Source organism: Fusarium pseudograminearum, chromosome 2, assembly GCF_000303195.2.
Source record: "Fusarium pseudograminearum CS3096 chromosome 2, whole genome shotgun sequence".
In the NCBI taxonomy this organism is placed as follows: domain Eukaryota; kingdom Fungi; phylum Ascomycota; class Sordariomycetes; order Hypocreales; family Nectriaceae; genus Fusarium; species Fusarium pseudograminearum.
Genome location: NC_031952.1, coordinates 5,778,569 through 5,806,519, shown reverse-complemented (window position 1 = coordinate 5,806,519; position 27,951 = coordinate 5,778,569). Strand labels below are relative to the sequence as shown.

The following is a 27,951-nucleotide window of genomic DNA, read 5'->3' as shown; positions in this document are numbered from 1 at the left end:
TGCGCATTCCAAGACGCACCATCCCACGAAGAAACGCTACTCCAGACATCACCGATCGATAATAGATTACAACCATCTTCGACGACCAAATCCCGTAGGCCTTGGTCGGCAAAAGCCAGAGCGGAAGTGAGGCAGTGGAGAAGAACGGGATCCATGCCAATCCCGGATGCACGCATAAGGATAACCCTGCAGCCTACCATCTATTCCGAGGATGATCTGTGCTTTGTCTACCAGGCTGCGAGCAACCAACATAGACTCACAGCATTGGGCGTTAGCAAGCTTACGGTTATATCTTCTTACTTGCCAAGGTTGGTAGACAGATTTTGTTGTAGTTTCTGTCGCTAACCATTGCCGTACAGCTTCTTTCGAATCATTACCAGCTCTCGATTAGCCATGAACGGAGTCCTTGCTCTATCGGCATACCAAGTCGCATCGGTTACGCACTGCCAACACGCCCGCCGAAAAGAGTATCAATACCAGATGCTGGCTATACAGGATCTAAGGAAGTGTCTTGCCAACTTTAGCCCTGAGCACGCAGACGGAGCGCTCGTTGCTTCCCTGTCGCTTCTATGGCTCTGCGAGGATATGTGGGTAGATCGTCTTTTTTGAAAAACAAGGTTCTAACTAACAATCTTAGGTCGAGCCGAAGTCAAATATCAGAGGGGATTACTGCTGTAAGTTCTGAACACCGAAGTGAATCGAGATCAAGACTAACAAGACGCTAGATAATGCAAACGTGCCATAGACAGGGACACAGATCAGGATTCTACCTCATGCTTGCCAAAGCTTGGCAACCAGCTGCTGAGCGATGCACAACTCCGATATCTGAGATCGAAAGATCTTTAATATTACAAGACTTGATTATTGAGATGTACAGGTTCCAAAATCTCCTCAAAGAACAGGATCCTGAAGACGACACTTGGAGGAAATTACGAATGCTCATCGCCTTGGCTCAGGATTTGGCAAAGCTTGACCCTTCATCATCAGCCGACAAACAATTCGAACGCGTGCGGATGCTACGAGACTACCAACTGTGGCTTCCGCTCAATGATTTGTTGTCGGGGAGGAATCTTTCAAACACGCTCATGGTCAACGGCTACCTATACACGCTAGCTCTTTACGCTCAGCGACACACGTCGCAGGCTCACATGATCGATTCTACGATTGACCTGCGGGAACTGTTGCAAAATACATTACGGCAGGTCAGACCTAGTGAATCGTATGTCGAGCCTCTCAACAATCTGAAGGCTCTTGCAGTCTCCATGTAGTAGTATTGCTCTAGGCCCAGATATAGTTATACTTGTACTGTGTTTCGTTGAGATCACCATGATGGACAATAAGAACAATACACAAATAAGAATACCAGGTGCTATCCAAGGTGAATTTTCACATGCTAAGAATACTTGCAAACTTGGAATTGAATTAAATCTTGGCCGTTAAATCTTGGCTGAAACGTCAAACACGAGAAATTTCGATGACCATGACCCTCGTCTATCGAGCCAATAGCGGCAAACGCGCAATTGTCAAAATCTTACCATTAAAGAAATCTGTCCATTATTAACTACCGATACATACAGTCGTAACGTAACGTAACCATACGAAACAATGACAAATCAGGTCTCAAACACTCTCAAGGTCGAGAAAGTTGTCCTGGACGATATTCCCACACTCACTGAAGTCTGGTTTGCCGCATTTGCACATACTGAACCAGACATACGACGCGTTTGGCCTGACACACCTCCGGTCCGCAAATGGTGGACCGACGCAAACCATCACGATCTCGTTCACAAACCGTTTCAACACTATGTAAAAGTCGTCGACCCGGAAACCCGCGACGTTAGGGGTCAGCCACGTATAGCCGCGTTTGCCAAGTGGGATACTTCGATGCCCCAGGAGCGGGGTCGACGATACCCTCCTTGGACCGAGGACCAGCCTGACCAGTTCTGCGATGAGTTCATTGCCAAGGAAGAGCGAGAGAGGCTGCGAGTCATGGGTGCCGAGAGGCATTACTGTAAGGAGCAATAATTGACTACCCCCACGTAAGCTACCTGGATCTCGGTCCCAGCTAATACGCGTTAGACCTCGATACGCTCGTCACTCACCCAGACTACCAGCGGCGCGGTGCGGGCTCTTTGCTTATGGAATGGGGCTGCAATCTGGCGGATAGGGATGACGTTGCAGCATATGTGGATGCCAGCAAGTCGGGGTCTGCTTTATATCAACGCTTTGGGTTTAATGACAAGAGCCTACCGAATTCTGGAGATGTTGCTTCAATGACTAGGCCGCGAGCGAGTATCCGTATTCCGAAACGAGCTCTCTAAAAGGGAATTGGATTAGTCTAGAATCTACGTCACGCCATTAACCGAACCCTGAGTCTGGTGGGCTGGCCTCTGGTGGACGCCACTTGAAGCTTAGCTAAATGACGGTGTAGCGAGAAAGGAACCTCGCTTACGACAAGTCGCAGTTATATTGAGCTAGTTCTTTAACAAAACCAAGCTACGGGCCAATCAAACACGGCAATATCCTCTATTCCCTGTTCTAGGGCTGGACGCTGAAGCACGCCTAGTGAACCATGACGTGACTGTTGAAAGAGTAACACGACCTGTCAACTTTATTGAGCTATTTTTGCAGGATTTAGTTTAGTGAATATCGTATGAAGCTACTGTCAGGTGAGATAGAGAGAAGCAATGATTGTCCGTCTAAAGATCAGCTGTCCACGACGAAGGATGCAGATACCTGAAAAGGGTTTCAGGGGACAGAACAAAGCGGGAGAAAGTCTTGAAAGGGCTAGTAACGCTTGAACTATCCTTGAGATTGAGACTTGGAATACGAATCTATGTATGGCTCTATCAAAAGTCCATTTGAATGTGTTCTTGATCAGTGATCGGCCCGAATTCGAGTCTTGACCCAAAGTCTTAGGACACCGTAGCCGGACTTCAGGCCAACAAACTTCACAAAAACAAACTCTAGTGCCTCAATCAGAACGCAGACTAACGGCTCAAATACAGGTATGAGATGTATACCCAGTGTTCGGGAGAATGGTATAGTGGTCCAGCTCACTATTTCGATCAACTCCCTTATGTTCGAATTTGCTATAGTGGAAACAAAGTGGTAGTTTTAAGGTGAAAAGTTCATATTATGTATATCTATAACAGCAAAATATATTTTGACATGTTTCTTATTCCGCCAGTTTGAAGAACATACAGAGGTGTGTCGTTGGTTAGTCAAAGGCCTGCATTTCGAGCGATTACTTTCAACCCATCATCGAGCTCTCAATATTTGGTGGTTTAGCTACAACTTTAAAGCCAATACTGACTTTTCCGTTATAGGAGGAAGGGCATAACGAAGCAACCTTATTCTCTTACTTTTGGTGTCTGGTACAACTTGAATAACAATATTGCCGTCGAACATCAAAAAATAGACTCTCCATGTGGGTTAGTTTGCCCAGCGGAGCTTTCGACATATTGCTTTAGCTTCATATCATCAACACCAAAAGCCCAACCCTCTGGAAGAACAACGTTGCTCCCCAGCCAATCACCAACGGGATTGCTGACATCTACTTACCGGCTCTTTAATGATCCGCAACCGAGGTTACACTTCTGTCAGCATCTGGTTCCCCTCTTGAGGTGTAAATCATAGTCATTGAAACAATACTCACAATGATTAAAACGGTGAGGCATAATCGTCTTCGTACCCAATGCGGTATCTGCGGCCAGGACCTGTTGCGAGGTGATTCCTTCGTCCCGCGTGAGTCTCACTTGACATTACCATCAGCAACAAACATTTGCTGATATATCGAATACAGTACGGGGCGCTGACCCTGACACTGGATCAGGAACATGCTTGGACCGAGCAGTATACCCAGGATACCGTTATTCTACTGTTGATTTTGACGACAGGAGTCTCTGCTTGGTGCCTAACTGCTACCAATGCACCAGATCACCAGAGGCAGTAGGACTACATGCATTCTGCTTCGACGTTTACAAGAATCACTGCCAAGCCGATAATTCTATAGATAGGCTATGGGCGACAAGTAGTCAAAAGAACCTATGGAAAGGTGCTCCTGTTCTACAGCTTGATCGAGAGTCAGGGGTCGATATAGATCTTGTTCGCCAGAAAGCCGAGACGTATGGTGTTGGTCTGCTGGGCCGACTTCCGGCAGAACTCATCCAGATGATATACAGATACAGCGAGCATGCGGAGTTTTGGCGCTGCATCTCAGCTCTGCGCCTGGCTAGGGAGTTGTCCAAGTCGCAACAAGACGAGACGATGCTGCCTTTGTGCAATATCGTGACATGGACAAGGGGAGAATCGGCTGTTGTGCGCTCTGAGGAGTGTTCGCCCTACATACGACTCATTCTTGACCGTCGAGGCATCCGCAAGATCGAAAGGTTTCAAGAAAGACTGCCATATGAAGCAGCTCGTTCGAACAGAGAAGCGTTTGTTTTTGCATGTGAGAGCGAGTTCAGGGATGTTGTTGCGACTCTCAAGGTTGTGAAACCCTTCTTTAAATGTTATTGGTCTGACTAGAGGCAGTTCAACGTCTTGCAACTCCAGCTTCCAAGTCATATACGAGGTTTCCAGGTCTGGGATACTCCCAGCCCCCCTCGACTTGAAGACTGCGAGTTTTATGGCCGCGTGTCACAGTCGATGCAGCTCAAGACCATTAACCTACGCGCTGTGACCGGCCTCACATTCTTCTTCGCATACAGCAAGCTTTACGCGGTTCATGCACATACCCGCAAGAGCCCACATGCAACTGGAACCTTTGAACGTCTTTCCAAAGGTCGCCGGGCGAGTGTTATATCAGCATACTTGCCAATTCCCACAGGTGAAGAGATTATAGCCATAGCTATCAGAACAAGAAGCTCGCTCAAGGGAGGACAATCCACAGGGCAAAAGCCATTCCTCTTGGTCAGTCCTTGATTCTGCGTCCCCTCATGGGAGAGAAGATTAACGGCGATAGTTTCGAACCAAGTTGGCTGGCGACATCGCTATTGGCCCGTATCACTCCGAGGCACACAAAGATGTTGTCCTCGGCGAGTCCAGCCCAAAATTGTTCGTTTATAGCTCTTCGGGCGTCGGGCCAGCAACTGTATTTGGAACATACCCTCGGAAACAAGAGGACGACAGTGTTTCTGTACCGTTTCCTTACCCCTTGTTCAGTAATCCACCTATCAACTATCATGCCAACATTTCTTCAGCGCCCTTGGAGGATGTGATTTGCGTATGGGTTCGGGAAGATGAGAAGCGATGTTGTCACGGAATGCTTTTGGAATATGAAAACGGGGCTCAACGAGCAGTGGGGGATTATCGGGTTGGGAATTACCTGCCGGGTACGGACCGTGTGAGGAAGTATTTGAAGCCATCGCGGATTTGTTATCTGCCCCCGCAAGATGAGGGTGTAGAGGCACACAGTTTTGTTGTCAAGGCGAGTGTTGTTGATGATGATCATGACGCCAGCCATGATGCAGCAGGCTGGAAATGTAATTCATTGAGCGGTGTGCTTGAATTCTGGTTTTCGAGGGAGCGATCTTTCATTCGGATAGTGGAGTAGAATGAAGAAGTACAAGATGCTGTGTTATGATCTGATTGTTCATTGTTCTCTTGGCGTTTCACTGTGGTTGCATCTTGAATGATCAATATAGAAAGTGTGACCTCTTTGTAATGCCCCATTGTGCAGAGTGATATGCAGTGCTAGTATGCGTCAGCCCGAAATGATCCACGACCAAGCTGATGTCTGAGGTCATAGCAGTCAATAAAACAGCCACTTTCGTCCGCCCAGCCTTTCTTTCAGCGCGTTGAAGCATGCACATGTCAGCTCTGTCAGCACGGCACCAGTCACCGAGAACAGGCCTAAATTGATCAGCAACGCCAAGAGGTTTGCAATATGCCGATCGAGCGGTACATGGTTGTCCGTGTCAGACATGGCGAGCTTTACCTGGGCTTTATAGGGAATTACACAGTCGACAAACGCAGCTCGTTGCATGCATGGAAATGGCATGATTACACCTCCAAGAAGCAATCGACCGATGGCCTCATCCAAACGGTTTAGTACGACTGGAGCTGTGCAACCACTTTTCCCCATTTGGAGTCGTGATCTTCATTCCCGGACGTCAGGTCCGGGGCTAGCGCAACGCCAACCCAATGGATGGATCGCTTTGACGTTGACTCTAATTCAATAATTTGGGGATCAAGACATACCTGCCAAGCCGAGAGGGGGTATCTTCCTAATGTCAGTGTGGAATTTGTTTGCGGCCTCTCCCAACAAAGTGCCGCAGTTGTTCACTGCAAATGTGACGTTCTCAGTGTGGTGCCGTCTCACAGAGGCCAGCTTGTGTGCGCGTCATACCCGCAGCCACTGAAAAGGGCAAAGAACTGAAGGAGTGATGAGCATTTGCTTCGAGGGAGGGGCAGAGCATTTATTTGACAGTTGTCGTTGCGATGACAGCCGTTGAGCATTCCTCTTAATCTTTCCTGATTCACTCAGACTAAAACAGCCCTTCCTTTACTTTACCTCTGGATTTCCCTGTTTTCCACCTCCCACCTCCCACCAGATTTCTTCATCAGTTCGATAATTTCCTTTCTGGGCACAGCGTACACGGAGACTAGCCAACCATCTCACCATAATAAGTCCCATTCCCGACTTACAAGCATGGCAGATACCTACGGCATGAACGGCCACAATGGCCACGCCAAGCATCGCCGCAGTAGCTCAATGAATGGTCGAAATCGTCTTTACGCTCAACAAGAGCCGCAAAGAACGTCTCACCTCAGCGAGTTCGGTAAGCACATGGTAGCAGCGTCTGGAGAGTTTGTGGGCACCTTTTTATTCTTATACTTTGGCTATGCTGGAAACATTGTTGCCGTTCTCCAAGAGCCCATCTCAGGGCCGAACGGCACCTTGGCCAACAACACTGTCATGTACGTGGCCATGGCATACGGGTTTTCTCTTTTGGTCAACGTTTGGACTTTCTACCGAATCAGTGGTGGACTCTTTAACCCTGCTGTAAGTCCATGTTTCTTGGATGCAACTGCCACAGAGGCTAACATCGATTCCAGGTCACTTTCGGCCTCTGCCTCTCTGGCCAACTACCGTGGATACGCGCACTATTTCTGTTCCCATCCCAGATCATCGCTGCCATGTGTGCAGGCGGTCTTGTCAATGCCATGTTCCCTGGAAGTGCCTCTATCGCAAACACGACACTCGGGCCCAACACTTCCATCGCGCAAGGTGTCTTTCTTGAGATGTTCTTCACTGCCCAGTTGGTCTTTGTTGTCTTGATGCTTGCTGCTGAGAAGTCTCGCGACACCTTCCTGGCCCCAGTTGGCATTGGTCTGGCCCTGTTCGTGGCACTTATCCCAGGTAAGCATTTCCAGAGCTCTTGGCCTCTGTAAGAAGACTAATGTAGATATATCATAGGAGTCTTTGTGACTGGCGGATCAGCCAATCCTGTCCGATCCTTTGGCTGCGCTGTCGGTTCCAGAGACTTTCCTGGCTACCACTGGATCTACTGGGTTGGACCCCTTCTTGGCGCTGCACTTGCTGCTGGGTATTTCCGGCTTGTCAAGATGATGCATTACGAGGAAGCCAACCCTGGACAAGACAGCCCGATCGATGTATGATCGGCTATGGAAATGGCTTGAAATCAGGTGTTTTTTAGCTGGAGTTTATAACGATGCAAACTTTGATTCGACAAAAGGGGAAAACTCGGAGTGAAGGTTGGTAATTTGCGCTGGGTCTTGTGGGCAGTAATCGGAAAAAATACATGCATGGAAGAAGACGGAGTTGGTCTCTTTGAGCACCCATCAAATAGAATTCAAGCAAAGCAGAGGTTCAGTGTGTTAATCTTCTTACTTAGAAGTCAAGTATTGAAGCTCATAATCTTTCAAGTCCAAGAGCAAGGATGTGAAGAATATGTCTTGGTTACTATATTTACCGTAGGAAGTTGAGTTGGCACATGGATGGTAATGAGATGGTCAATAAAGCCATTATCAGACGTTACTGAACCAACATTCCACTAGACCCCTTCACAGTATCAGTCATAACAATATTTCATTATATATGTATTATATAGCGCCCATAAAGTCAAACCCAAATAACGACCGGTAAAATAATGCTCATAGTTCCAATGGTCCCCTCTCATCCATAAACACCACATCCCACCAGTTCTGCTTTTCCTTCTTCGCCCAGTTTGACGTGCAGATAGTGTCAAAGTCTGTCGTCACCAACTGCTTCTGGTTGTTCATGTACCGTCTGACTTCCTTGTAAGATTGGAGTCCCCAGTACACAGCCTTGCCCTCGGGGGTTTCGACCCGCCCAAGAGGCTGCTGTCTGCGCTGCCTGAGCTGAGCCATGACGAGGTCGCGCAGGTAAGGGAAGAACCACATGCGGGGCCACCACAAGACACGACGACTCTTGAGGTTGTTGATGTGCGCGTTGTGATGGATGTTGACGGGGATAGCTGTGGTGAAGAAATCGGCGTAGAAGTTCATGTCGCCCCAGTCAAGATTTTGCCGGTCTTCCTCGCTCAAAAGACGTGCGATAGGGTTCTTGGCTTTTCTAACCTCGTCAGGGACGCGAGTGAGACGAGCAGGTTCAATCTCGAGCTCTCTGGATCGCTCGGCAATATGAGTCTGGTTGTTGAGGTTGACAATATCGCCGTCATCCTCTTCGAAAACGGTGGGGATGGAGATGGTTTGGAAGTAATCGAGGCCAACGTGGTACTCAAACTGATCACGGACCATGATGGAGGCGTTGAGGTTCTGATCGATCTTGTCGCCGAGCTCACGTCTCCACGTGCGCCAGATCTCTTGCTCTGCCCAGATCTCGCCAAAGAAACCCTGGTCACTGTAGAAGTGGTCACCTTGGATAGCCTTACCAGCCTCGTAGCGTTCTTGTACACGGCGGAAGTATCGACGCATGTCTCCTACTGGTCCGACAAAGGCTCCACTGTTGATGTACCTGGGGCGAACATCGACCATGCGCATTACAGGGTCCTTGTCCGTGTCTGGTCCGTAAAGATCCTCACGAAGAGGGCTCTCGGGAAGGTCAGTGCAGTGAAGATCAGAGCCAGACTTGGCTCGGGGCCAGCACCTCTTCTGAGCCGACACCATGATGGTCTGCTTCATGGGCATCTCGGAGCTACCGGTCCATTGCTTCTGCAGACGTGCATCGGCCTCGGCATTGAGGTCGTGGTAACGCTGGATCAGAACATCGGGAGGAAGCTGAAACCACGAGTCGGAACTGTCAGCCACCATGATAAGATCATCCTTGCCCAAGCGATCTTTGTGGCCGGACTTGAGACGGACGGACCAGTCAAGGTAGTCGAGAACACCGCCGATCTTGGCAAGATGAGAACCACTCTTCCCCCAGTTAATGATGATGGGTGTGGGGTATCCAAGGGCAATTGCCGTGATCATGGCTTTGCAGAGGTTGACACCAGGGGCGTTGGCAGGGAGGAGGATGACGAGGCGACGGTTGGAGAGCAGTTTTGGCATTTTCGGAGGGTTGGGCGAGACGGGAATAGCAGCAACATCGACCGTATCAGTGACATCAGAGGCCTCACCGATTTCACTGACCTCTCCGGCTTCAGCGATTTCAGGGACCTCGGGCGTGTCGGCGTCAAGCATATCAGGGACAGCGTCAGCAGCAGGCACTGAATCTTGAGAAATGTCTGAGACAACTTCGGAGGCACTTTGTGGGACAGGTTCCTGGCCTTCGGACATCTCGAATACATCGGCTGTTCCATCAGAAAGGTATTGCCGACCCTGCACTTGACAGTCAGTCGAGTCACTTCACCACCTGCAATTGACGTACCTCTAGCGCTGCAAGAGTCAGGAAAGTAGGGACCAGAAGAATAGTTGCGAGCACAAGTAAAAAGCCCCGAGTCGACATTCGAAGACATCTTCTGGGCATAATTTGAGCTTTCGTCTCTGCTTTGTCCTTTACAACTGTCGTTGGCAGCTCCTGGTAGCCTGTGTTGTTAAACATCTGGCTCCACCAGCTGCCAGCTCCCTCATTGTTCGTCATGGTGATAGAGAAGGGAAGCAGATTAACCTGGCAGACAGATGGTACTCAATTGACCAGCTGAGACCGAGATCACTGCGATATGCTGAAAAAAGAGTGTTTAAAAGAATGAATGGGCTAACAAAGAAGAAGGGAACGGCCAGCCAAGGAGGATATACATATATTAGGGGATGCAAGGGCGCTGAACCCCTAAAAACCGCATTAAAAAGGGATCCAAGCCACTGGAATTTGGACTCGCCCTTGCGCGGGGCGTCTTGACCAGAATTGGACTTGGCAATTGGTTGCTTTTGTTGCGATATCTCGTCTCCATACAGATTGCCACAAGTAGATGAGCTAGTCTAGCGATGGAGTGACATGTTTGACATGATGGTCAAAGGAAGAGGGCAAAGGGAAATCGCTTGTTGAGGTACTGGGCATTCAGGGGTTAGAAAATACCAACAGACATTCCACTTGTAGATTGACGCCACCTTGCATGGCACTGGAGGGGCTACAAAATAACGTGTGTACTAACTTACCTTGTGCTACTACCAACTTGTCTCTTCCTTTTAGTCGCAATATCTGGAACAACGCTAAATGCCAATAGTTTAATCTTGCTGTGGAGATGTCGCCAGGGTTTGAAGGGCTAGAGCTGGCACATGGTGGCGCTCCAAGACCACAACAACGAGACAACCAGAGTCTATCAGTGGCTGATTGACTCTAGGGATCCAGCAAAAAAGGGTCGTTAGTCGCTACGGTAGCTTCCAATTCGTCGTGACAGGGGAAATTTCCAAACAACCCCAACGGCGATCCGTTGATCACCGGATATCGAGGCATTTGATGGAAGATGATCAGGAGTCTGAACAACTAGATAAAAACCTCAAAGCCCCTTCGAGAGAAAATGCAAAGTTGAATGTGTCGACACAAATAGTTTGCTCAATAATGCATGCCTCGTCTGCGTGTTTTTGCAAGGCTGGCCAATGCCACCAACACCAACAGTCTTGGGGCTGGTTGCACTGTAGATGACTGGATCAAATTCGATCCTTTTTCTTTTTCCTTCCCTCCCCTCTTTGCCAGTTTCGCCTTGCAACAAACGAGGCATCACGATGTCGGATCACCTTGTCGATATGACATATTCACATGGTTTCCGATCAAGTCTTCAATTGCATTCTGACTCCGATGTTCATTTTTTAACGTGTACTCATTAGCAGGTCTAGCTTTATCGTGGTTACCACTGCGAAAAATGAAGGGCAAAAAAAATAAAAGACACCATTTTCAGCTGCCAAGAAGTTGAAGAAAAGCAACACCATCCGCTTTTATTGCTACAAGACATCGCTAATAAAACTTTGAGATAAGGCTAAATCGACATGCATTCATTCGCTCCCAGTTTAATGCCCTGCATTCGTGACCGCTCAGGTCATTCCTCCCATGCAAGGAAGAGGTTTCAGAGCCTCCCTTGCTGTAAGTACTGTAAGCTTCTAGCAGAGATAAAATTAAGCATATATCGGAATCGACGATTGCTCAAACGGCGAGAACGCGCTTGTCCTCCGTACTGTGTCCGCGTTCCGAGAAGTTGTCGATTGTCTGAGGTATAATGCTAGAGGAAAGGGTCGGTCCAGGTCGGTCCAGAACCCTTCACCATTGACAGCGCGTCGGCGATAATTGCCCGCTCTTGTACCCTGAATCAACCCTTCGACATCTTTTCGCTCCGAAGTTCTCTTGTCCCATTTCAATCTGAGCGCATTAAAGTCGTCGCTCATCAACATGGGCACGTTGACTGGGATTTCTGAAGTTTGCGATGAAGACAACAATAGCTTGTATGTCTCGAGGGTGAGGAAAGGGCTGTAGACAAGGGTTTCTTTATCCATCATTTGTCCAGCCTCGCCCAGATCGGCAATTGATGGTGTTTTTAAAACGACGATCCCAAGACTCGCCAAGAAAGTCTCATCAACTGCCGTGAATGTCGGGTCTTGTGCGTAGATCTGAACAGCGCTCTTGGGGATTGTGAGATGCGACGCAATGGCCATCAACATGACCAGCTGTTTGATGCGACGCTGTTGATCCTTAGCGTCAAGCAAACTCCCTAAACCCAGTGAAACAATTCTGGTTATGCGCGGTCGGTTCTTGGTCCGTAGCATATCTTCAATTGTCTCTGCTAGAGAAGATTGGTTGTAAAGGTCCATCGCATCTTGATAGAGTCTGTAAAGTTGCTGGAGTTGCTTTCCCGACGATCCATTGTTTCTTCTTGAGCTCTGTGACTTTTTGCTGGGTGCTTGTTGGGGCTTCTCCGGGCCTACTGAGGTACCGTTGTTAGTGGGTTGAGCGCTAAAATGTTCAGGTTCAGCGAGTCTTACAGTCACTTTCAGCGATCTGCATCTTCTTTGAGTGTCGCATCTTGACTTGTTGTGTCTATAACTATAGTCTTTCGGTTTTTTATTATCGGATTGGGATAAGGTTTGCAATGTTGTTTTTGATACAAAGACTGATTCTGTTCTGCATTAAAGCTGGGCATTTGTTTTCTGATATATACTCATCTTCCAGTACCATAATTATGCCATCCTTCGGACTCATCAAGTGCTCGGTCTTCGGTTGTCAGCAAATGCCTTTGTAATCTTTGGTGTAACTAACGGTATTCACTCAGAGTCAGCAATGCAGGGTTGCTCATACTGGTGTGGTGTTTCTTGTTTGGCAGGGCTGCATGGCCATTTCTAAGCACTCAGTCTGTGCCGTTGAAGTTACAAATCCATCAAGCTGACAATAGCTTCAGTGACGACACTTTGCGTTACAAACAGACCGTTTAAATAAGCAAGAACTGTCGAATTTTATAGTCAAATGTTACTATATAATACACACGCTTCTCAATTTTACAGACACGAAGACTGTTCCATCGCGACCGACCGTATGAGAGACTACCCTGCAGAGAAGAATCGCAATTAATAATCTAAACATTCGCATCTGTCACAATTTCTCAGCGTCGGCCGAGTGACTCACGATGGTATTTCTCCTTCCACTCTGGCATTAATTACACGATCCTTCATTTTTCACAAAGTCCAAAGTGACTCATTCATCTATCGCAACATCTTTAACCGTCCTGCGAGCGTGCCGTAGTCCGAAGATGCGCACCTCGGCCTTATCAAAGCCCGAAATTGGGGAAAGATAGAGTCCCTCAAACCAGAGACCCCTGTAAGCACACCATTCTCCAGTGCTGACAAACAGTTCTTATCGCCAAAACTTCAATTTCCTGATTGAGACACTGCCTAGCTTCTGTCAGATCTGAGAGTGAGCATGGGACAGTTCGTCGATGAAAGAGAATATAGCAGAGATTTTTCAGTCAATTTAAGACTCAACGACACTTTTAAGTTGCTAACTAGTATGTATGCTCAAAGAACGATAAGGTTGTCCTCACAATATCATCAACTGAAAGCTACAGGACATGATGTTTCAAATGCAATCTATCATTCCCAACAAATCATCATCACTTCAACCCTTCCATCTCAGTTAAACCGATGTTCCGACCAAGGAACCTTCATGCCCATAAACGACGTGCGCGACGACTTTCGTCCTGGTTCTGGTCTAGCTTGTCCCGGAACACCTGGCGCGTACGGAACAAACCCAGGTTCAAGTGAAGTCTGACTTGGAGCCGCAAAAGCCTCTGGCGGCGAAAAGGAAGGTTGTCCTTCCTGCGACGGCGGCGTCTGCTGCTGCTGGCCTGGCTGGTAGGCTTGGAAGGCGTTTGCTAACGACCCAGGTGGAGTTGAGTGCCGCACATTGTCTCCCGATCCAGGCTGGTAAGGTTTGTACATGGCCTGAGGGCCCGTAATTGGCTTCCTTTTGATCGGCCCTGATGACTGAGTTGGTGAAATTGGACCAAGTTCCGATTGGCGCCTGAACAATGGTTCGTGGGCAAAGTCGAGGATGCCTGTGGCAGGACTGTACAAGTCTTGGACGGAGTCGAAAGAGGGAGGGATGAATGGCCTGTTTATAGGTTCTTGTGGATCCAAACCATGGACTGGAGGAAATTGCGGTTCTTCGACGACGATCTTCTCAGCATGGAAGTCGGCTGCTGCAGGTCTGTTTGTTTCAAGCGGCGTATCTGGTGGAAGTCCTCCATACACGGAGCTTCTCCTGCTCTCGTCTTTGACCTCCGCTGGAGGATCGTCGTAATTGAGCTCTTGTCCTTGGCTCTGCACACTTCGAACCACTGCAGCAACACCAGCATCACCGGATTCTACAGCGACCCTCATGGCATCCATCAACTTGGAGACATGGCCAATCACTGCCATGATAGTCTCGTGGTGATTGGAATTGTAGGCTTTCTGCAATGCATTGTCGCCGTCTTGGTCCTGAATCAAGACGTCTGCGCCGCGCTCGAGAAGTAGCTCTACCGATTCGTGATCTCCTTTCACAGCGGCCAACATCAGTGCCGTGTTACCAAAGATGTCTTTGTGGTTGATGTCTGCTCCAGAGTCCAGAACGAGCTCCAGAGACTCTTTGGGTAGATAATAGGCCGCTTCGACCAGCGGAGTCGTGTCGTCTGAGCCACCCACAACATTGACGTCGGCTTTGGCGTGGACGAGCTTCTTGAAAATGCCATTCTCCATCTTCTTTGCTGCGCCGATAATGGGGTACTTGTTATCGCCCCCTCCCGCGTTGGGATCAGCTCTGTGTTCGAGTAAAACGTCGACCATTTCCTCGTTGCCATTCTCGACTGCCGCTTGCAGTGCCGTTCCTGCAGACATACCATCGTGAGTTGAGAGTTTGTTGATGTCAGCTCCCCGCTCCAATAGGAGTTTCACCACATCGATGTGATTATGTTCGGCAGCCGTTTGGAGAGCAAAACCGTCATCGGAGTTGATGTCGGCACCGGCATCAAGAAGCATCCTGACAATATCGATGGTACCGTCAAAGGCTGCAGCTGTGAGAGCATTTCCATACCTGTTGATTCGTTTGGTTAGCACTCTGTTCTTTGTCTTTATTTCCCAAGGTACTCACAATTCACCAGTTGCGTTGGCACTTGCTCCATATCGCAGCAGAAGTTCGATAGTCCTCTGATTCTCGCCATCCGTCGCTTCGTATAATGACTCATCTAGAGTCTCTGAAGAGATGCCACCCCCGGTATATTCCCACATAGCCTCAAGGATGCGTATCTCGTCATCGCCATCAACTCCCTGTGCTGTAAATAGGAAGGCCTTATCACAGTCCAAACCAGGACACTTTTCAAGGATCATTGTAACAATATCCCAGTGACCTTCCTTAGATCTAGTTGCTTCATACAGAGCTTTCTGGATGTTCTCCTGGGATTGTTCGAAGTCGTTGAAAAGGCGCGTGAATGCTTCTGTTCGTCCCCATTCCGCGGCTGCGACAAGTGCGACTCCAAATTCTGAGGCGGGTAGCTTTTCAGAATATTCGCTTATGAGAAACTCAAATACTGACAAGTCAGCTCTCATAGCCGCTAGAGCCAGAGGCGCCTTGATGTCTTCCTCGTCATCTTCATCGTCGCTTTCCTCATCGTCATCTTCGTCTTCATCTGCGTCTTTATCTTCATCCTCTTCGCCCGCCTTGTCGTCTTCTTCTCCATGCCCAGACCCAGAGTCGCCTTCCTCCTCCTCTGGACTCAATAGAGAGACATTGTGAGCGACCAAAAGCTTCACGGCCTCAGTGTTTCCGGACTTAATAGCCAAGCAGATCACAGATCCATTCCCAGAGCTAGTGGCATTTGGATCTGCCCCTCTTTGTAAAAGCTGCGTCATGATCTTGACATCTCCTGCTTCTGCTGCCATCCCCAAAGGAGTGGAGGCATCCTGTTCCTGTCCTGCGTCAATATTGGCTCCTCTGTTCAGTAGCTCCTCGACGTTCTCGGACTTCCCAAGATAGGCTGCGAAATGAAGAGGTTGGTTATCGAGATCGTCGTATGTGTTTATGTCTTCAGCATAGCCGTTATCCAGCAGTGCGGAAACAAGATTCCTAAAGCCAATTGCAGCGGCAACGTGCAGTCCCGTGAGCTGAGCACGTTGGAAGTAATCAAAAACCGCCGTCATTCGATTTAGCTCCGTCAACCAGCGACGTCGGATCTTTGACTCCCTCTCCCAGAACTTGTCTTCCAAGCTAAGGGCTTCAGCAATATCGGCCGTGGCTTGGCTAGCATGATCGAGCCAGTATATGACTGCGTAAGCTAGAGCGATGTTTTTGAGTCGGGGCGCTTCGGGGTCTTCGTCCTCATATTCCTCATCCTCTTCTTCTTCGTTTGAGGTTTCCGAGGTGTTGTCATCGTTATTCTCATCTCCATCAACGGTGCCAGTTGCTTCATGATCTTGGTTCTCCTCAACCTCTTCCTGGTCAGCGACTGATTCCACATCTCCTCCGTCTCCATTCACACTTTCTTGTGTTTCTTCCGCAACTTCATCGGCAAATTCTCCGAAGGCCTCAGTGATATGACTGAATGCGCGGAACCCGAGAATTCCGTGCTGCAACTTGATGCCATCTTCTGAGAGGCCGAGTAACTTGTGAGCGTTGTCAAGAAGGTGAACCTTGACCACCGGAAAAGCGAAGCAGACTGTGGGCTCGCCTCCTTCGTTCGTCTTCAGGACGATTAGTGGTCTGCACTTGAGTATGAGATCGTGAAGCTCCGACACTTGTTCGTTTGAAGACTGTAGACCAGCAAGAAGTCCAAGCTCTGCCTCAGTTGGGTCTCTGTACGTGAGAACCAGCACTCGCAACAGTTCCTTGATCTCTCCAATTTTGGAACGATTCTTCTCAAAGACATCCTGCCATGCAGCATTGAGAAGAGAATCCAGCTCTTGAGGAACCCTTTCAAGCAGTCGACGGACTTGGAGGTCGTTCTCGTGCTGAGGGAGATCTTCAAGGGAATCGCATGTGATGTCTATCCATTGGGTGTTTTGAGCTCGTTGTCCGATGACGCTGCTTGCAAAATACACAAGAGCCTTGCTATACCTCTTGTGCTCAACCAGCTCCTGTACCTTTTTCTGCGCGTGCTTTCGAAGCTCCATTTGGACTTGGTCGCCGTACTTCTCGTCCTCAAGATCTACCAGTCGGACCAAGGGCTTTCGCAACGCTTGATCGATGTCCCAAGACTGGCCACTTGTGAACATCCATCGCACGAGTGGACGTCTTCCACTACCATCATGCTCAGCCTCTGAGCCGAGAAGACTCAGTAGAGTTGCGGTGGACGCAGCTTCAGGAGAGAGGGTCTCCAAATTGTTGATAACAAAGTACATGCGTGCCCCAAGAAAACCATCATCCGACAGAATATCCTGGAGTACCTGCCAAAGGTTCTCTATAGTGAGCAAAGCTGCTTTCTCACGGCCGGTGCCTTTCTTCTGAAGCAAGAACTTGGTGTGCACCGAAGCCCACGGTTGCTTGGAAATGATCTGGTAGATCAGAGATTTCAACAGCTCCTCAGCTGTACCGTACTCTGGTGCCTTGTCGCAGAAGAAATAAGCGAGATAGACCTGCGACGATTGCCAATGAGACACCTGTGTAGACTCGGGCTCTTGTTCCTCCTCATCCTCATCCTTGACACATTCCTCAATCTTCTCGATTGCGGACAACGCTGCGCTCGTCTTACCACGACCATCACGACCACGCACCCATAGACAGTCGCATTTTTTGACAAGAGAGACGTCTTCCGCCTCCTGAGGCTTGGCAAACCATCCTATGAACTCGGGCTCTTTAAAGAACCAGGGCGAAGTTGTAGTGTTGCGCTTAATAGCCTCCCTCTTGGTCTTGACTGATGCACCTTCCAGTTCTCTTCTTGCCTTATCGACCGTTAGTTGATCAACACGCCGTATCGCTTTGTGTCGGTCTTTGACACATTTGCCTGATTCGCTGATCAAGCGTCTCAAAGGACCTCGGACCAGCATATACTGATCGTCCTTTGAGCTCTTGAATTTGACCAGGTCCCTGTGGTTGGCAGACAGACCCATCGACTCCATCACACCATCCAGAACGGCAGATTCTCTGGTGACAAACTCTCCAACCTTTTTGGGAAGTGGAATGTTGAGAGCTTGGAGAAACTGAGGCATGCCGCTCAGATCCTTGATCGTCGTAGGGTGCTGTTCGTAGTAGCCAAATAGCTGGATTTTGGGGTCTGTTTTGATTGAAAGCCGGATGAACTCTTTCCTGAGTTCGTTCAAGTACTCATCACCAGGTCTCATAAGTTCTAGCAGTTTGGAAGCCGTTGAAGCACTCCCCTTCTCTCCAACGTGGGAAAGCAATTCTCCGACATGGGACATCATGCAGGCTAAAGATGCAGCTTCGGCGCCTTCGAAGGGGGTTCCAAAGAATGCGCAGCCAGCTATGTTTTCGAACATGCCTGGGAAAAGATCTGGTCGAGCTGCTGCGATACAGACAGCCTAGTAATTGTTAGAGGTTAAGGCGTGGTGTGGGACGAGGGCTCACACCTTGGCAATGACAAGTCCTCCCATACTATGTCCGATAAATGTGATGGGTCTGATGAAAGCGCCATTCTGTTTATCGTTAACCTCTGCATTGTCTGTTCGGGTTTGTAGACCTACCTCTCTTTTCGCTTTCAACCCTTCAAGCAAAGTCTGTGCCAAGTTTCCGAGGAACTGCTTCACCTTGATGGCTCCGGTCCATGAAGACTCAGAGTGGTAAAGAAGAATACGAGCATTCTGAAACTCACGGGCTATGCCATCTTCATCACTAACCCAGTTAAAACCGGTCTCAGCGTGCTTGAAGCTCGTTACTGGGTGAGCTCCTAGTCCCGAAACAAAGACAATACTATTCGCATGTCAATTAATATTTGTATCACGAACCCAAAGTCAGAGGGTGCTTACTCCATGTCTGTTTTCTTGTCAGATGAGGGGCCGGGGTAAATCTGCTTGACACCCTGCTCGACATTCTCATAGCCCTTCCTCAGCTTCGGAGCAGCCACTGGAGGAGGGCCACGCCTCGTTGCGGATCGACGAATGGACATTTTCGCGGTTCTGTTTGTGTTCTTCTAGAGAATGAAGGCCACAGCATTTGCTGTTTTGCTGACAGCCTGGAGGTAGAGGAGCGGGATGTCAGGATGCTAGGCAACTTTTAGTATGGTGGCTGAGTGGCACCACAAGGCGGCTGCTCGACAGGGGAGTAAGCAATGGAACGGATCACTTTCTAAATCTAGGGTGTAAGAAATAGCTAGACAAAATGGCCGCGTTATCGTCCAGTAAGCTGACCGAGTTATCCTGTTTTCTCGGGCCCTAGTCAAGCCCAAGTCTGGGTTTGTTTCAATGTCAGCCCCCAAATCCTGGGCTGAAATTAGCAGGTCATCTTCTGGATACTGTACCCGTACCGGTACCCACTCAGCCTCTTTTGCCTCTCAGCTCAATGAGGGGGTTTCCAAGATGTGCTTATAAATAGTGGATTGTTCAGACTCGCGATGTCTCCCCAAGACCACCGATGACTTGCTTAATGCTCCCAGATCCAAGGACTACAGCCACGTCTTCTCCCAGTACGATGGATGAAAGGGCTGTGCGGTTTGCGGGACAACCCTCTTTTCCGAGTGCAACCAAGAGATCCTTCAGCGTAGAAGAGCCAATGACAATCTCTATGAACCGATCTAGCCGCCAGGGATGATTTTAGCCAGCCCTGTGACCCCTGCTTTATAAGGATGCTTTTTAATTTCTACCTTGCCATCCGTTACTTTTTGCTTACCTAGTCGAGCTGAGCTACTGACATCAACGGTTTTTACCATCGACAGGAGGAGGGGACGACGGGTTTTCCCTCTCTGTTCCCGTCTTTCTAAGAATCTTAGATCCCACGCCATACTCATTCTCGCAGGTCAGCCTGGATATAACAGTAACATGGCTATTCCAGCTCCACCATTTACAGTCCGCATCTTGGAGAGAGACTACCTAGGTATCGCTAGTTCCTCCTCCAAGGAGGACTTTGGCAGCCTTTTACCGGCGAGCGCTCGTTTCAACGATGACATTGTGACTCCTACGTCGGATCCCAACTTTCTGGAGCGGGAACTATCTGTTTCGCGCCTGACTGATATCCAAGAATGGCTCTGGATATGCGGGCGCCTGATGCCGCCTCGACAACTTCACCACCAGAGGCTCATCTCCCGAAACATCATCATCAGCGAACAGACTGAGCTCCATATGGTTTGGTGGAGGGACCGCATCTTTCTCAAGCCTCTGCCAAAATACCTACTGGACCCAAGTTTCTGGGCCACCAACATCAGCCACACAGCACACCTCGACGACGCCACGCAGTTCAATCTTGATGCTTCGGCTCGAGGATTTCTTTTCTCGTACACCGCACTTATCGCGTACAAAAGCGACTTTCGCATTGCCAAAGAGTATGGCTTGCTTCCAGAAGAAGTGACTTGGGAAGGCTGGAAGGCTTTTGCCGCTCAGATTCTCGAGAGCCATCGCTACGATCGCGTGAATCCACGCTATTGGTACGGGGAGTTGAGATTGAGCAGACTCAACAAAATCTACGCGTTTCGAAAAGGTTTTCTGCTGCGCGGCTACTCAAGAGTTGCTTCTCATACTGTTTATGGCGATCTTATACGAGACAACTTTTCAGTGTTGGCAGGTATCCTGGCCTACGTTGTCATTGCGCTCACAGCGATGCAAGTTGGAGTAAGCGTCGATGGCCTGGTCGACGAACCAGCGTTCCAAAACGCCAGCTATTTCTTGACCGTGTTTGCATTGATTGTGCCACTGATAGGAGCGGTTTTCATTTTCTTTATTGTTTTTGTCATGATTGTCGGTAATTGGAGGGTCACAAAGGCGTTTGAGAGCAGGCGATTGAAGAAGATGAAGGTTCAACTTTTGAAAGGAAAGACATAGATTACATTGAAGGCAGCGGGTGCTACAGAATTATTTAATAGATCAAGATGAGAGACAAGTTAATAAAGTGTCGTCTGTTTATAAAAACCAATGGCTGATCATCATTTCTAGCGAGTGTTAATAGACATAAAAAAAGAATTGAGATGTTTGATGTCAGGAAGAGCAAAAGAAATGATCACGCTGGGGATCGAACCCAGAATCTTCTGATTCGTAGTCAGACGCCTTGCCATTGGGCCACGCGACCGGTGTTATTGATGAAAGACATGATTGATAACAGCCGCTACATTGACAGAATTGTAGTGTGCTCGATCTTGGACCGATGGAGTCATCCTTCACAGTCACTGGTGTAACGATATGGTGATGCTGTCGCTGTATATGTTTCTGGGTGTGTTGATAAGTTGTTGGGTCACATGTGGGTGGTCTTGAATATCAGTGATTGCTGGTAGGCGCAATCTGACACGAACCGAACTGCATTGTCGTGGGTGAGTACGCAGCTAGAGGATATTGAGGGCCGGGATAATCACGACAAAAGAAATAAACGAAGAGTGATATCGATCATATTCAACTGTAGGTTAGTAGAAGAGATGGAAACAACAAGAATCGCGCTGCTTGATGTTCTTGATGTTTAACGCACTGTCGTAGGGTAGCTCTTTTGATGTCAGGACAGGTGTATTTTGAGCCAGAGTGCCCTAGAATAAGGTGAATTAACTTAACCACTGTCGTCGGTATTAACCCCGCTGATAATGCACTGACCTCAGGGGCAGGAGGCTCAGGGTATCAGAAAAATTAGTCGCTAGAAGGTAAGGGACGAAATTAGTAGGTCAGCTTATGCTACTTAGACCACGCTCTTTAGGTTATTTATTTTTATACACTAAGACTCAGGAGGACAACTTTTCTGTTACCCGCTAGACTGATACCGTCATCACTTTCACAGAAACATCCAAGATGTGGCGTAGACATAAAGCGAGAGATAGGAAAGCAACAACGTATTCGTATTTCTTATTTGAACTACTCAACGACCTAATAAACGCATCTAAGTGGTTTTGCTGGCATCTGAGTCCTCGCCCATGCGGATTTTCTCTTCTATAATAAATGCCTCTTGCTCCCTTGCACTCTTCTCCAGATCCAAAAAGGACCAGATACCAACTGCGCTAACCAAGCTCAAAGCAAACAGAAAATAGAAGGGCGCGCTATTGTTGGTACCTCCTGGAGTAGCATCGATAATAGCACTGCTGATGAATGGTCCGATGAAGCTCGACGATTTGCCAATAATGTTGAACAGAGAGAAGAAAAGGAATTCGTGGCCTCGGGGCGTAACAGAACTAATCATGATTTGAGAGTAGCTGTACCAGGGACAAACGAAGAGTCCATAGAATGCTTGGTACAGCCAAATTTCCCAGACATTCTTGAAACCGAACTTATCAGTCCAGTTTCCAACCATGCCCCACCCATCTAACAAGATGATAAAGACCATGACGGCGTTGAACATGGCCTTGACGCTGAGGTTGAATTTCTTCTGGATCATCCAAAAGGCACCAATTCCGACAGCTTGAGCAACAATGCCGACGATGAGAAGGTAGGTTAGAGTCAGAGTCTCGTAACTGACAACCTGATTCTGTAGTGTGCCGATGACTGTCACCGTAGTGTTGAGGGAGTCTCCTAGAAGGAAATAGCCAACAAGGTAGATCAAGCTCTGCTTCAAGTGCCAGATTTGCGTGAGAGCCTCCCAAAGCTGCCAGAACCCGACTGTGATAATGTTCAAGTGATCAGGGACCTTCATGCCGGGACGCTTCTTCTCGATGAAAAACCAAGGGATTGAGAGTACAAGCCAACAAGCAGTTGCAAATGCTATAAGCACAGAAAGCCCCCAGTTGTTGTTCTCTGGACTCTTGTCAACTTTGACGCCAAACATGACGCCCACAATCATAGCTAGAATGACAACTTCACCAACGGATTGGATGTAAAAGGCAACGTTGCTGAGTCTGCTCCTTTCCATTTCGTCCTTTCGGTCCATGTCTTGCTGTGTGATGTCACCCGACTCGAATTGTAGTGCTGCTTCCTTCAGTTGAGGTGTGTTTCGTGCAAGAGAGGGGAATGCTGCCGTCCAGTATGTGAGCGTCATCTGGTACGCGATCAGACCGACAATGTACAAGCCCGTTGCCGTCTGCCATTTACTGGGGTCGTGAACTCCCAACCACCCAAACCCGATTCCGTAGGCAACAATTGACCATACCACCAAAATCCATCGTCGTCCACTTCCAAAGTCTGCGTATGCTCCGATGATGAGGAAGAGAACGGCTTGTAAAGCGAATGAGATGCCATTGGCGAGTAGAACGATACTGTTGACATCTCGCTCACGGCCAGCGAAAGGTAAAAGGCCGGTATCTTTTGGCGCCGCCTGTGAAAGCAGGTTTTGAAAAGCAGTTGGTCCAAAGTTGAAAAGGGCGAGTCCATTGGCACCGATGTAGTAGGCATACCAACTCCAGATTTCCCACTTGGAGGTCGTAGGCATATCACCCTCGGCCAAGGTGGGCACTACAACGCCTGTACCAACATCCTGCTTGACGGGATCATCATGCACATCTTTGGGGTTTGCCGTCACTGAATCTGAATGTGAGGCCATCTTTGAAGAAAAAAGTGGTTTGCAGAAAGAGAAATGAGATGTTGGAATAAGAGGCTCAACTTTCTCAGACGACGAGGGGTTTTAATCTTTAACGTTACAATCCAGATGCCGTGTAACCGCATGTGTGCTCCGTGATAGGTAGATCGCTGGTTTTAACGCCGCTAGCGTTCCATGGTCGACATTATCGCCCCATAGTACGGATCGCATCACTCCATGGGGTTAGTGGTCGGAGGCGATCGAACAGATGCATGGTTATCATTTGCTGTTCAGAGATAGTGTTATGGGGAAGACGATATTTCTGTCAAGAGTTGAAAAATGCATTTTGCTCTTCGCTTTGTAATGGGAGATGCGCCACAGCTTTGTGCAGGCTAGGAACATATTCTGTGCTGTAATTTTCGTACTCGGAGCACGTTTCCAGCGGTCACAAAACTCTAATATCTCGTAGTTTGCCAGAACAAACCTTGATCTGAGTTCAGTAAAGCTAACGGCGATACCCGCTAAAGAAGAGGCAGACTAGTGGGCAGCAGAAAAGTTACTTTGGAGTGCAAAAATAAACGACCTAAATGCCTGGTCTAAATATCAGAAACTGACTAAATAATTTTGTCTATTATGTTTCTAGCGGCCAACTTTTCTGGAACCCTGATGGCAGATACCCAACACGCATGAACCTGCTTATGGCTATGTAGTTGTGCGTATGAAGGACAATAGTGCCGTTCAGTTTGCCTAAAAGCTTTTCACGTAGAGGTGAGGCTATGGAGAGCGTGATGTATATAAAAGCATACAATCCGATGTCTGCAAACTAATATTACGAAACCATCTAATGCGAATCAAATTAAAACGACATTCCTCGTAAGTTCATCTACCATAAACTCGCACTTGAAAATTCGGACATTATGCGCAACCATCAGACTTGTGCACAAGAGTCTCGGGATCCTCCGCTTGGATGTAGCTCTGTTCCAGCAAGAACTTGACATTTCCCAACTCTCCAGTGAAGAACTGCGCTCCGAGACCAGGCTGGCCGAACCACGGCGCAATGGGTCCTCCTACTACTGGAAGCGGCTTGATCACACGATACACGTGATAGTTGTAGGGGAAGTCAGGTGTATCGGGGTTCGTGGCCAGATTTGACGGAGGAAGAGCTCTCTGTGAGTAGGGAGCAGCAGCCGCAGAGATGAATGATCCTGTAACCGAGTTAGGACATATAAGGTGACAAGCTTGAGATGGTTGACTTACCGTATTCGCTTCCAAATCTGTCTACCATTGTTCCAACAGGAAGAATCATGCTTCCATTGATTGCATTGCCTTGAGCATCAAGTTGGAAACCCTGATTCGGTCAGTGAGTAGCTCGTTTAGAGGACAATGATGGACCTACATTCTGTGGAGGGTATCTGTAGCTTCCCTTCTCATCGGTCCATGTCAACAGGAACTGAGCTGGTGTCAGACCCCCGAAACGATTGTAGCTTTCGACAAAGGTGCTCAAAGGCAGTTTTCTGGGTAATTTTAAAGGACCAAGTCGAGCATCACGGCAGATGTATTCCTTGGAGTTGGAACCACCATCACGTGTACCGGTGCAGTCACAGGCTGCACGCTCCGCCAGAATTGGGTTGGGGAGAGCTGAGACTGTGGAAAGCCACATCAAGGATGAGAGAAGAAATGAAGGAAGCATTTTTACAGTTGTCTCTTACAATGATTGCAAGAAAGTATATGCGAGAATTAGTTATTGTTTACAAAAGTCACTGGTTGAGTTGGGCTTTATATAATAGATAAAGACGTTATGTGTTCTGTTTAACCAAAGATCCTACATTCGCTTGTTGCCTGTTGTGACTCGATTGAGTGAGCTGGGATCTGCAGTGATCTCCGCTATCTTTCAGGCGGTCAAAGCTACATCGTGCCAAGTGAGCAGTGCTGCACTCACCCATGCAAGGGTAATACGGGCCCAAGCAGGAATGTCAGCAAATGAGGCCAACGAAGTACTTGGAGATCAGCATGGTCAGCGCAGTTGCCGTGAGGTTGAATATGACAACCCTTGTTTTCTCAGCTGAAAGAATAGTTCCTGAAGTGCCGACCGGGAACATTATCGCATCCCGTTCCCGCTTGTCTCAGACTCGGGTGCTACATTGGGGCCTGTACTTTGTACCCTCCACAATGCTACAAGTTTGTGCCATATCACCTGGTTGTATAAGGAATTGGGACACTGGCCATGCTACAATCAAGTTTTGAGCTCTTGGATTTGAACTATATGTTCAAGTGAGAGCGCCAGTTCAGCAATATGATATCAGCACTACTGACAACTGCATGCTGACCGAATATTAGTGGGCTCATTTTCTTTTCAGCTACGGTATGCCCGCCAGGTCTTGCAGGAGCTGAATTGTGCTTCTAGGGACTAAGAATATGGGTGGTTGGTTGATCTGGCTTGGTACGTTCACCCGCGACATGTGAGACATAACTACCTTTACCAACCTCTTGCGTTACCCTGTCTTATGCGCCAAGTCTTTTGCGCACCGCCGTCCCTGGGGCAACTCGGGTAGAATCACCAAGTTCTGAACCTAGCACGAAGAGAGGTGACATGTGTAGATCCCAAGATGGTGTACAGAGTAGGGTACCCAAAAACGAAACCGGCAAAAAAAAGATAACATTTGATGAGACTGGGACTCGAACCCAGGAGGATTGCTCCACCAGGAAATTGCTGTTAAGGTTAACCTTAACCTGGCGCCATAACCAACTCGGCCATCTCACCGATTTGCTTGCTGACAAAGCACACATTAGTCCCTATATCGACTGCGGCGACATCGCCAGCTTCAAGTCTAGATAGAGACTGATTTTATTGACTATCGATGGCAGTGAAACTCGAGTTTCGATTCAACTTGGCCGTAGCCGTTTCCCAGAACAGTAGGAATCCCAGAAGCCTTGTCTGCAACAAACCCTTCCGATGCCCTTCTTCGAACCCCCTCCTCACTCTCATTTGACCTTCTCCAAGAGTCTCTTGAACAAGACCTGCATTCCAGCCCAAATCTCTTCACCTGACTCGATGATGTTTTTGGGCGGAAGAACGAACCCATCGCCCCTCAATCTCGCTGGGCGAAGCTCGATGCCCCAGGCAAGTTCGGCTTCAGCAACATCGTAAACCCAATCGCTACTACCACCCGAGGTTTGGTAGATAGTCTGACAAGTAGGACCGTAGTCAAAGTAGGTCCCCTCATAGTCTTCAATCGCGCTCGCAACCTCCCCTGCGAGCTCCATTTGGTAGTCTATGTTTGTCGCGTTCTGGTCGCAAGTGTAGCCGTAGGGCAAGAGGATGAGCTGGCTGTAAGAGTGCCAGTCGATATAGGAGCTGATCCCCGTCTTCTGCGAAATCGCCATGGTGTGGTTTGTCAAAGCCTTGATCTCGGGAGTGTCTCCAGGCTTGACACCTCGGTATGTCTCTTCGCAAGGGTCTGTAGAAGAGCCACCAGGGATATCCCACTTGTAGGGCCAGTTTCGGTTCATATCAGTACCCACGCACTTCTTGTAGGGGGTCTTCTGGCGGTTTTTACGCCACAAGCGATCAGACTTGGTTGTATAGACAAATCCTAAATTGCAAGGTTAGTGCATGCTTGAACGTTTCCGAAGCTATTTGAACCCACCGTCAGGATTGACGATTGGTAGAATGTAAAAGTCATGAGTATCAATGATAGATCGAGAAAGATTGTTCTTGTCGTGATAGCCCTGAACGAGCTTCCATGCCAAGTACTCAACTGTCTTTTAGAAATGTCAGTGATCATCATTATCGTGACGGACAAAGTAGCTACTCACCATGCTACTGATCCATTCGCGAGCATGCACGTTTCCATGCCAGATGATGGCAGGCTTCTTGCCCTTTCCAGACTTGCCCCAGAGATGAATGCCCTGAACATCTCTACCCTCGACGCTTTTACCAGTAGAGAAGACTTCGGAGTTCTTGGAGAAGGAGCTTTGGAGATCCTTCAAGAACTGGGTATGCTGCTCGAAGCTGTGGTAGGACTTGAAGTACGATTTGTCGGGCTGGGCGAGCTTGACACGGTCATGAGTGCGCGCAGCTATGAACAATTAGCTTGTAGTCAACCTGGTAGTGGAGGATATCTTGCCGGTTAAATATTCGAAGTTTCCTTCCTTGGCAAATTCCTCAGCCATGTCTTCGATGAAAAGAGTTGACTTCAAGGCAAGGCCTTCAAAGTTGTGGACGCTTGTTGGATGGACTGCCACTTCAATTGTGTCCCGGTGCTCGCCGAGGGGAACATAATTAATCCCGCTGAGAAGCTTCGTGACATCATCTTGAGACAGGTCGGAGATGTCAATCGAATATCCCTTCCATTTGTTGTAGGTCACCTTGCTGAAGGCGAAAGGCAGCAAGGCTGCGACGATGATGCTGAAGCGCATGTTGAAAGACTAGTAGAGGGCTCAAAGAGTGATGTGAAGGTGGATGGTTGGAAGAGAAGTTGGAGGGGAAGTTGGATGCTAGAGGACTGATTTATATAGCTTCTCAC

At 48.4% G+C, this 27,951-nt stretch overlaps 11 protein-coding genes across 11 annotated transcripts, besides 1 other annotated feature; 5 read left to right on the top strand and 6 right to left on the bottom strand.

The window, feature by feature from the left end:
• Positions 1 to 393: 393 nt before the first annotated feature.
• FPSE_01850 (uncharacterized protein) lies at positions 394 to 1,268 on the top strand (the record flags this gene model as incomplete). The annotated part of the gene is made up of 3 exons (XM_009254969.1): positions 394 to 587; positions 638 to 674; positions 726 to 1,268. 3 exons carry the CDS (start codon positions 394 to 396, stop codon positions 1,266 to 1,268), a joined length of 774 nt encoding a protein of 257 aa, XP_009253244.1.
• A 337-nt stretch (positions 1,269 to 1,605) lies between these two features.
• Positions 1,606 to 2,321, top strand: FPSE_01851 (uncharacterized protein; the record flags this gene model as incomplete). Its single annotated transcript, XM_009254970.1, has 2 exons — positions 1,606 to 2,011; positions 2,080 to 2,321. 2 exons carry the CDS (start codon positions 1,606 to 1,608, stop codon positions 2,319 to 2,321), a joined length of 648 nt encoding a protein of 215 aa, XP_009253245.1.
• A 1,338-nt stretch (positions 2,322 to 3,659) lies between these two features.
• On the top strand, positions 3,660 to 5,557 carry FPSE_01852 (uncharacterized protein; the record flags this gene model as incomplete). Its single annotated transcript, XM_009254971.1, has 4 exons — positions 3,660 to 3,747; positions 3,806 to 4,491; positions 4,537 to 4,914; positions 4,967 to 5,557. The coding sequence occupies 4 exons, from the start codon at positions 3,660 to 3,662 to the stop codon at positions 5,555 to 5,557; spliced, it is 1,743 nt and encodes a 580-aa protein (XP_009253246.1).
• Positions 5,558 to 6,655: 1,098 nt separating this feature from the next.
• FPSE_01853 (uncharacterized protein) lies at positions 6,656 to 7,626 on the top strand (the record flags this gene model as incomplete). Its single annotated transcript, XM_009254972.1, has 3 exons — positions 6,656 to 7,009; positions 7,063 to 7,366; positions 7,424 to 7,626. 3 exons carry the CDS (start codon positions 6,656 to 6,658, stop codon positions 7,624 to 7,626), a joined length of 861 nt encoding a protein of 286 aa, XP_009253247.1.
• Positions 7,627 to 8,121: 495 nt separating this feature from the next.
• On the bottom strand, positions 8,122 to 10,033 carry FPSE_01854 (uncharacterized protein; the record flags this gene model as incomplete). Its single annotated transcript, XM_009254973.1, has 2 exons — positions 8,122 to 9,771; positions 9,821 to 10,033. The coding sequence occupies 2 exons, from the start codon at positions 10,031 to 10,033 to the stop codon at positions 8,122 to 8,124; spliced, it is 1,863 nt and encodes a 620-aa protein (XP_009253248.1).
• Positions 10,034 to 11,499: 1,466 nt separating this feature from the next.
• Positions 11,500 to 12,400, bottom strand: FPSE_01855 (uncharacterized protein; the record flags this gene model as incomplete). The annotated part of the gene is made up of 2 exons (XM_009254974.1): positions 11,500 to 12,302; positions 12,361 to 12,400. The coding sequence occupies 2 exons, from the start codon at positions 12,398 to 12,400 to the stop codon at positions 11,500 to 11,502; spliced, it is 843 nt and encodes a 280-aa protein (XP_009253249.1).
• Positions 12,401 to 13,500: 1,100 nt separating this feature from the next.
• FPSE_01856 (uncharacterized protein) lies at positions 13,501 to 18,962 on the bottom strand (the record flags this gene model as incomplete). Its single annotated transcript, XM_009254975.1, has 5 exons — positions 13,501 to 14,941; positions 14,999 to 18,378; positions 18,427 to 18,492; positions 18,541 to 18,766; positions 18,823 to 18,962. 5 exons carry the CDS (start codon positions 18,960 to 18,962, stop codon positions 13,501 to 13,503), a joined length of 5,253 nt encoding a protein of 1,750 aa, XP_009253250.1.
• Positions 15,482 to 15,582: a repeat region.
• An 868-nt stretch (positions 18,963 to 19,830) lies between the features above and the next one.
• FPSE_01857 (uncharacterized protein) lies at positions 19,831 to 20,826 on the top strand (the record flags this gene model as incomplete). Its single annotated transcript, XM_009254976.1, has 1 exon — positions 19,831 to 20,826. The coding sequence occupies one exon, from the start codon at positions 19,831 to 19,833 to the stop codon at positions 20,824 to 20,826; it is 996 nt and encodes a 331-aa protein (XP_009253251.1).
• Positions 20,827 to 21,859: 1,033 nt separating this feature from the next.
• On the bottom strand, positions 21,860 to 23,449 carry FPSE_01858 (uncharacterized protein; the record flags this gene model as incomplete). The annotated part of the gene is made up of 1 exon (XM_009254977.1): positions 21,860 to 23,449. One exon carries the CDS (start codon positions 23,447 to 23,449, stop codon positions 21,860 to 21,862), a length of 1,590 nt encoding a protein of 529 aa, XP_009253252.1.
• Positions 23,450 to 24,340: 891 nt separating this feature from the next.
• On the bottom strand, positions 24,341 to 25,115 carry FPSE_01859 (uncharacterized protein; the record flags this gene model as incomplete). The annotated part of the gene is made up of 3 exons (XM_009254978.1): positions 24,341 to 24,630; positions 24,683 to 24,773; positions 24,822 to 25,115. The coding sequence occupies 3 exons, from the start codon at positions 25,113 to 25,115 to the stop codon at positions 24,341 to 24,343; spliced, it is 675 nt and encodes a 224-aa protein (XP_009253253.1).
• A 1,292-nt stretch (positions 25,116 to 26,407) lies between these two features.
• FPSE_01860 (uncharacterized protein) lies at positions 26,408 to 27,844 on the bottom strand (the record flags this gene model as incomplete). The annotated part of the gene is made up of 4 exons (XM_009254979.1): positions 26,408 to 27,018; positions 27,073 to 27,187; positions 27,242 to 27,437; positions 27,531 to 27,844. 4 exons carry the CDS (start codon positions 27,842 to 27,844, stop codon positions 26,408 to 26,410), a joined length of 1,236 nt encoding a protein of 411 aa, XP_009253254.1.
• Between the last annotated feature and the right edge of the window lie 107 nt (positions 27,845 to 27,951).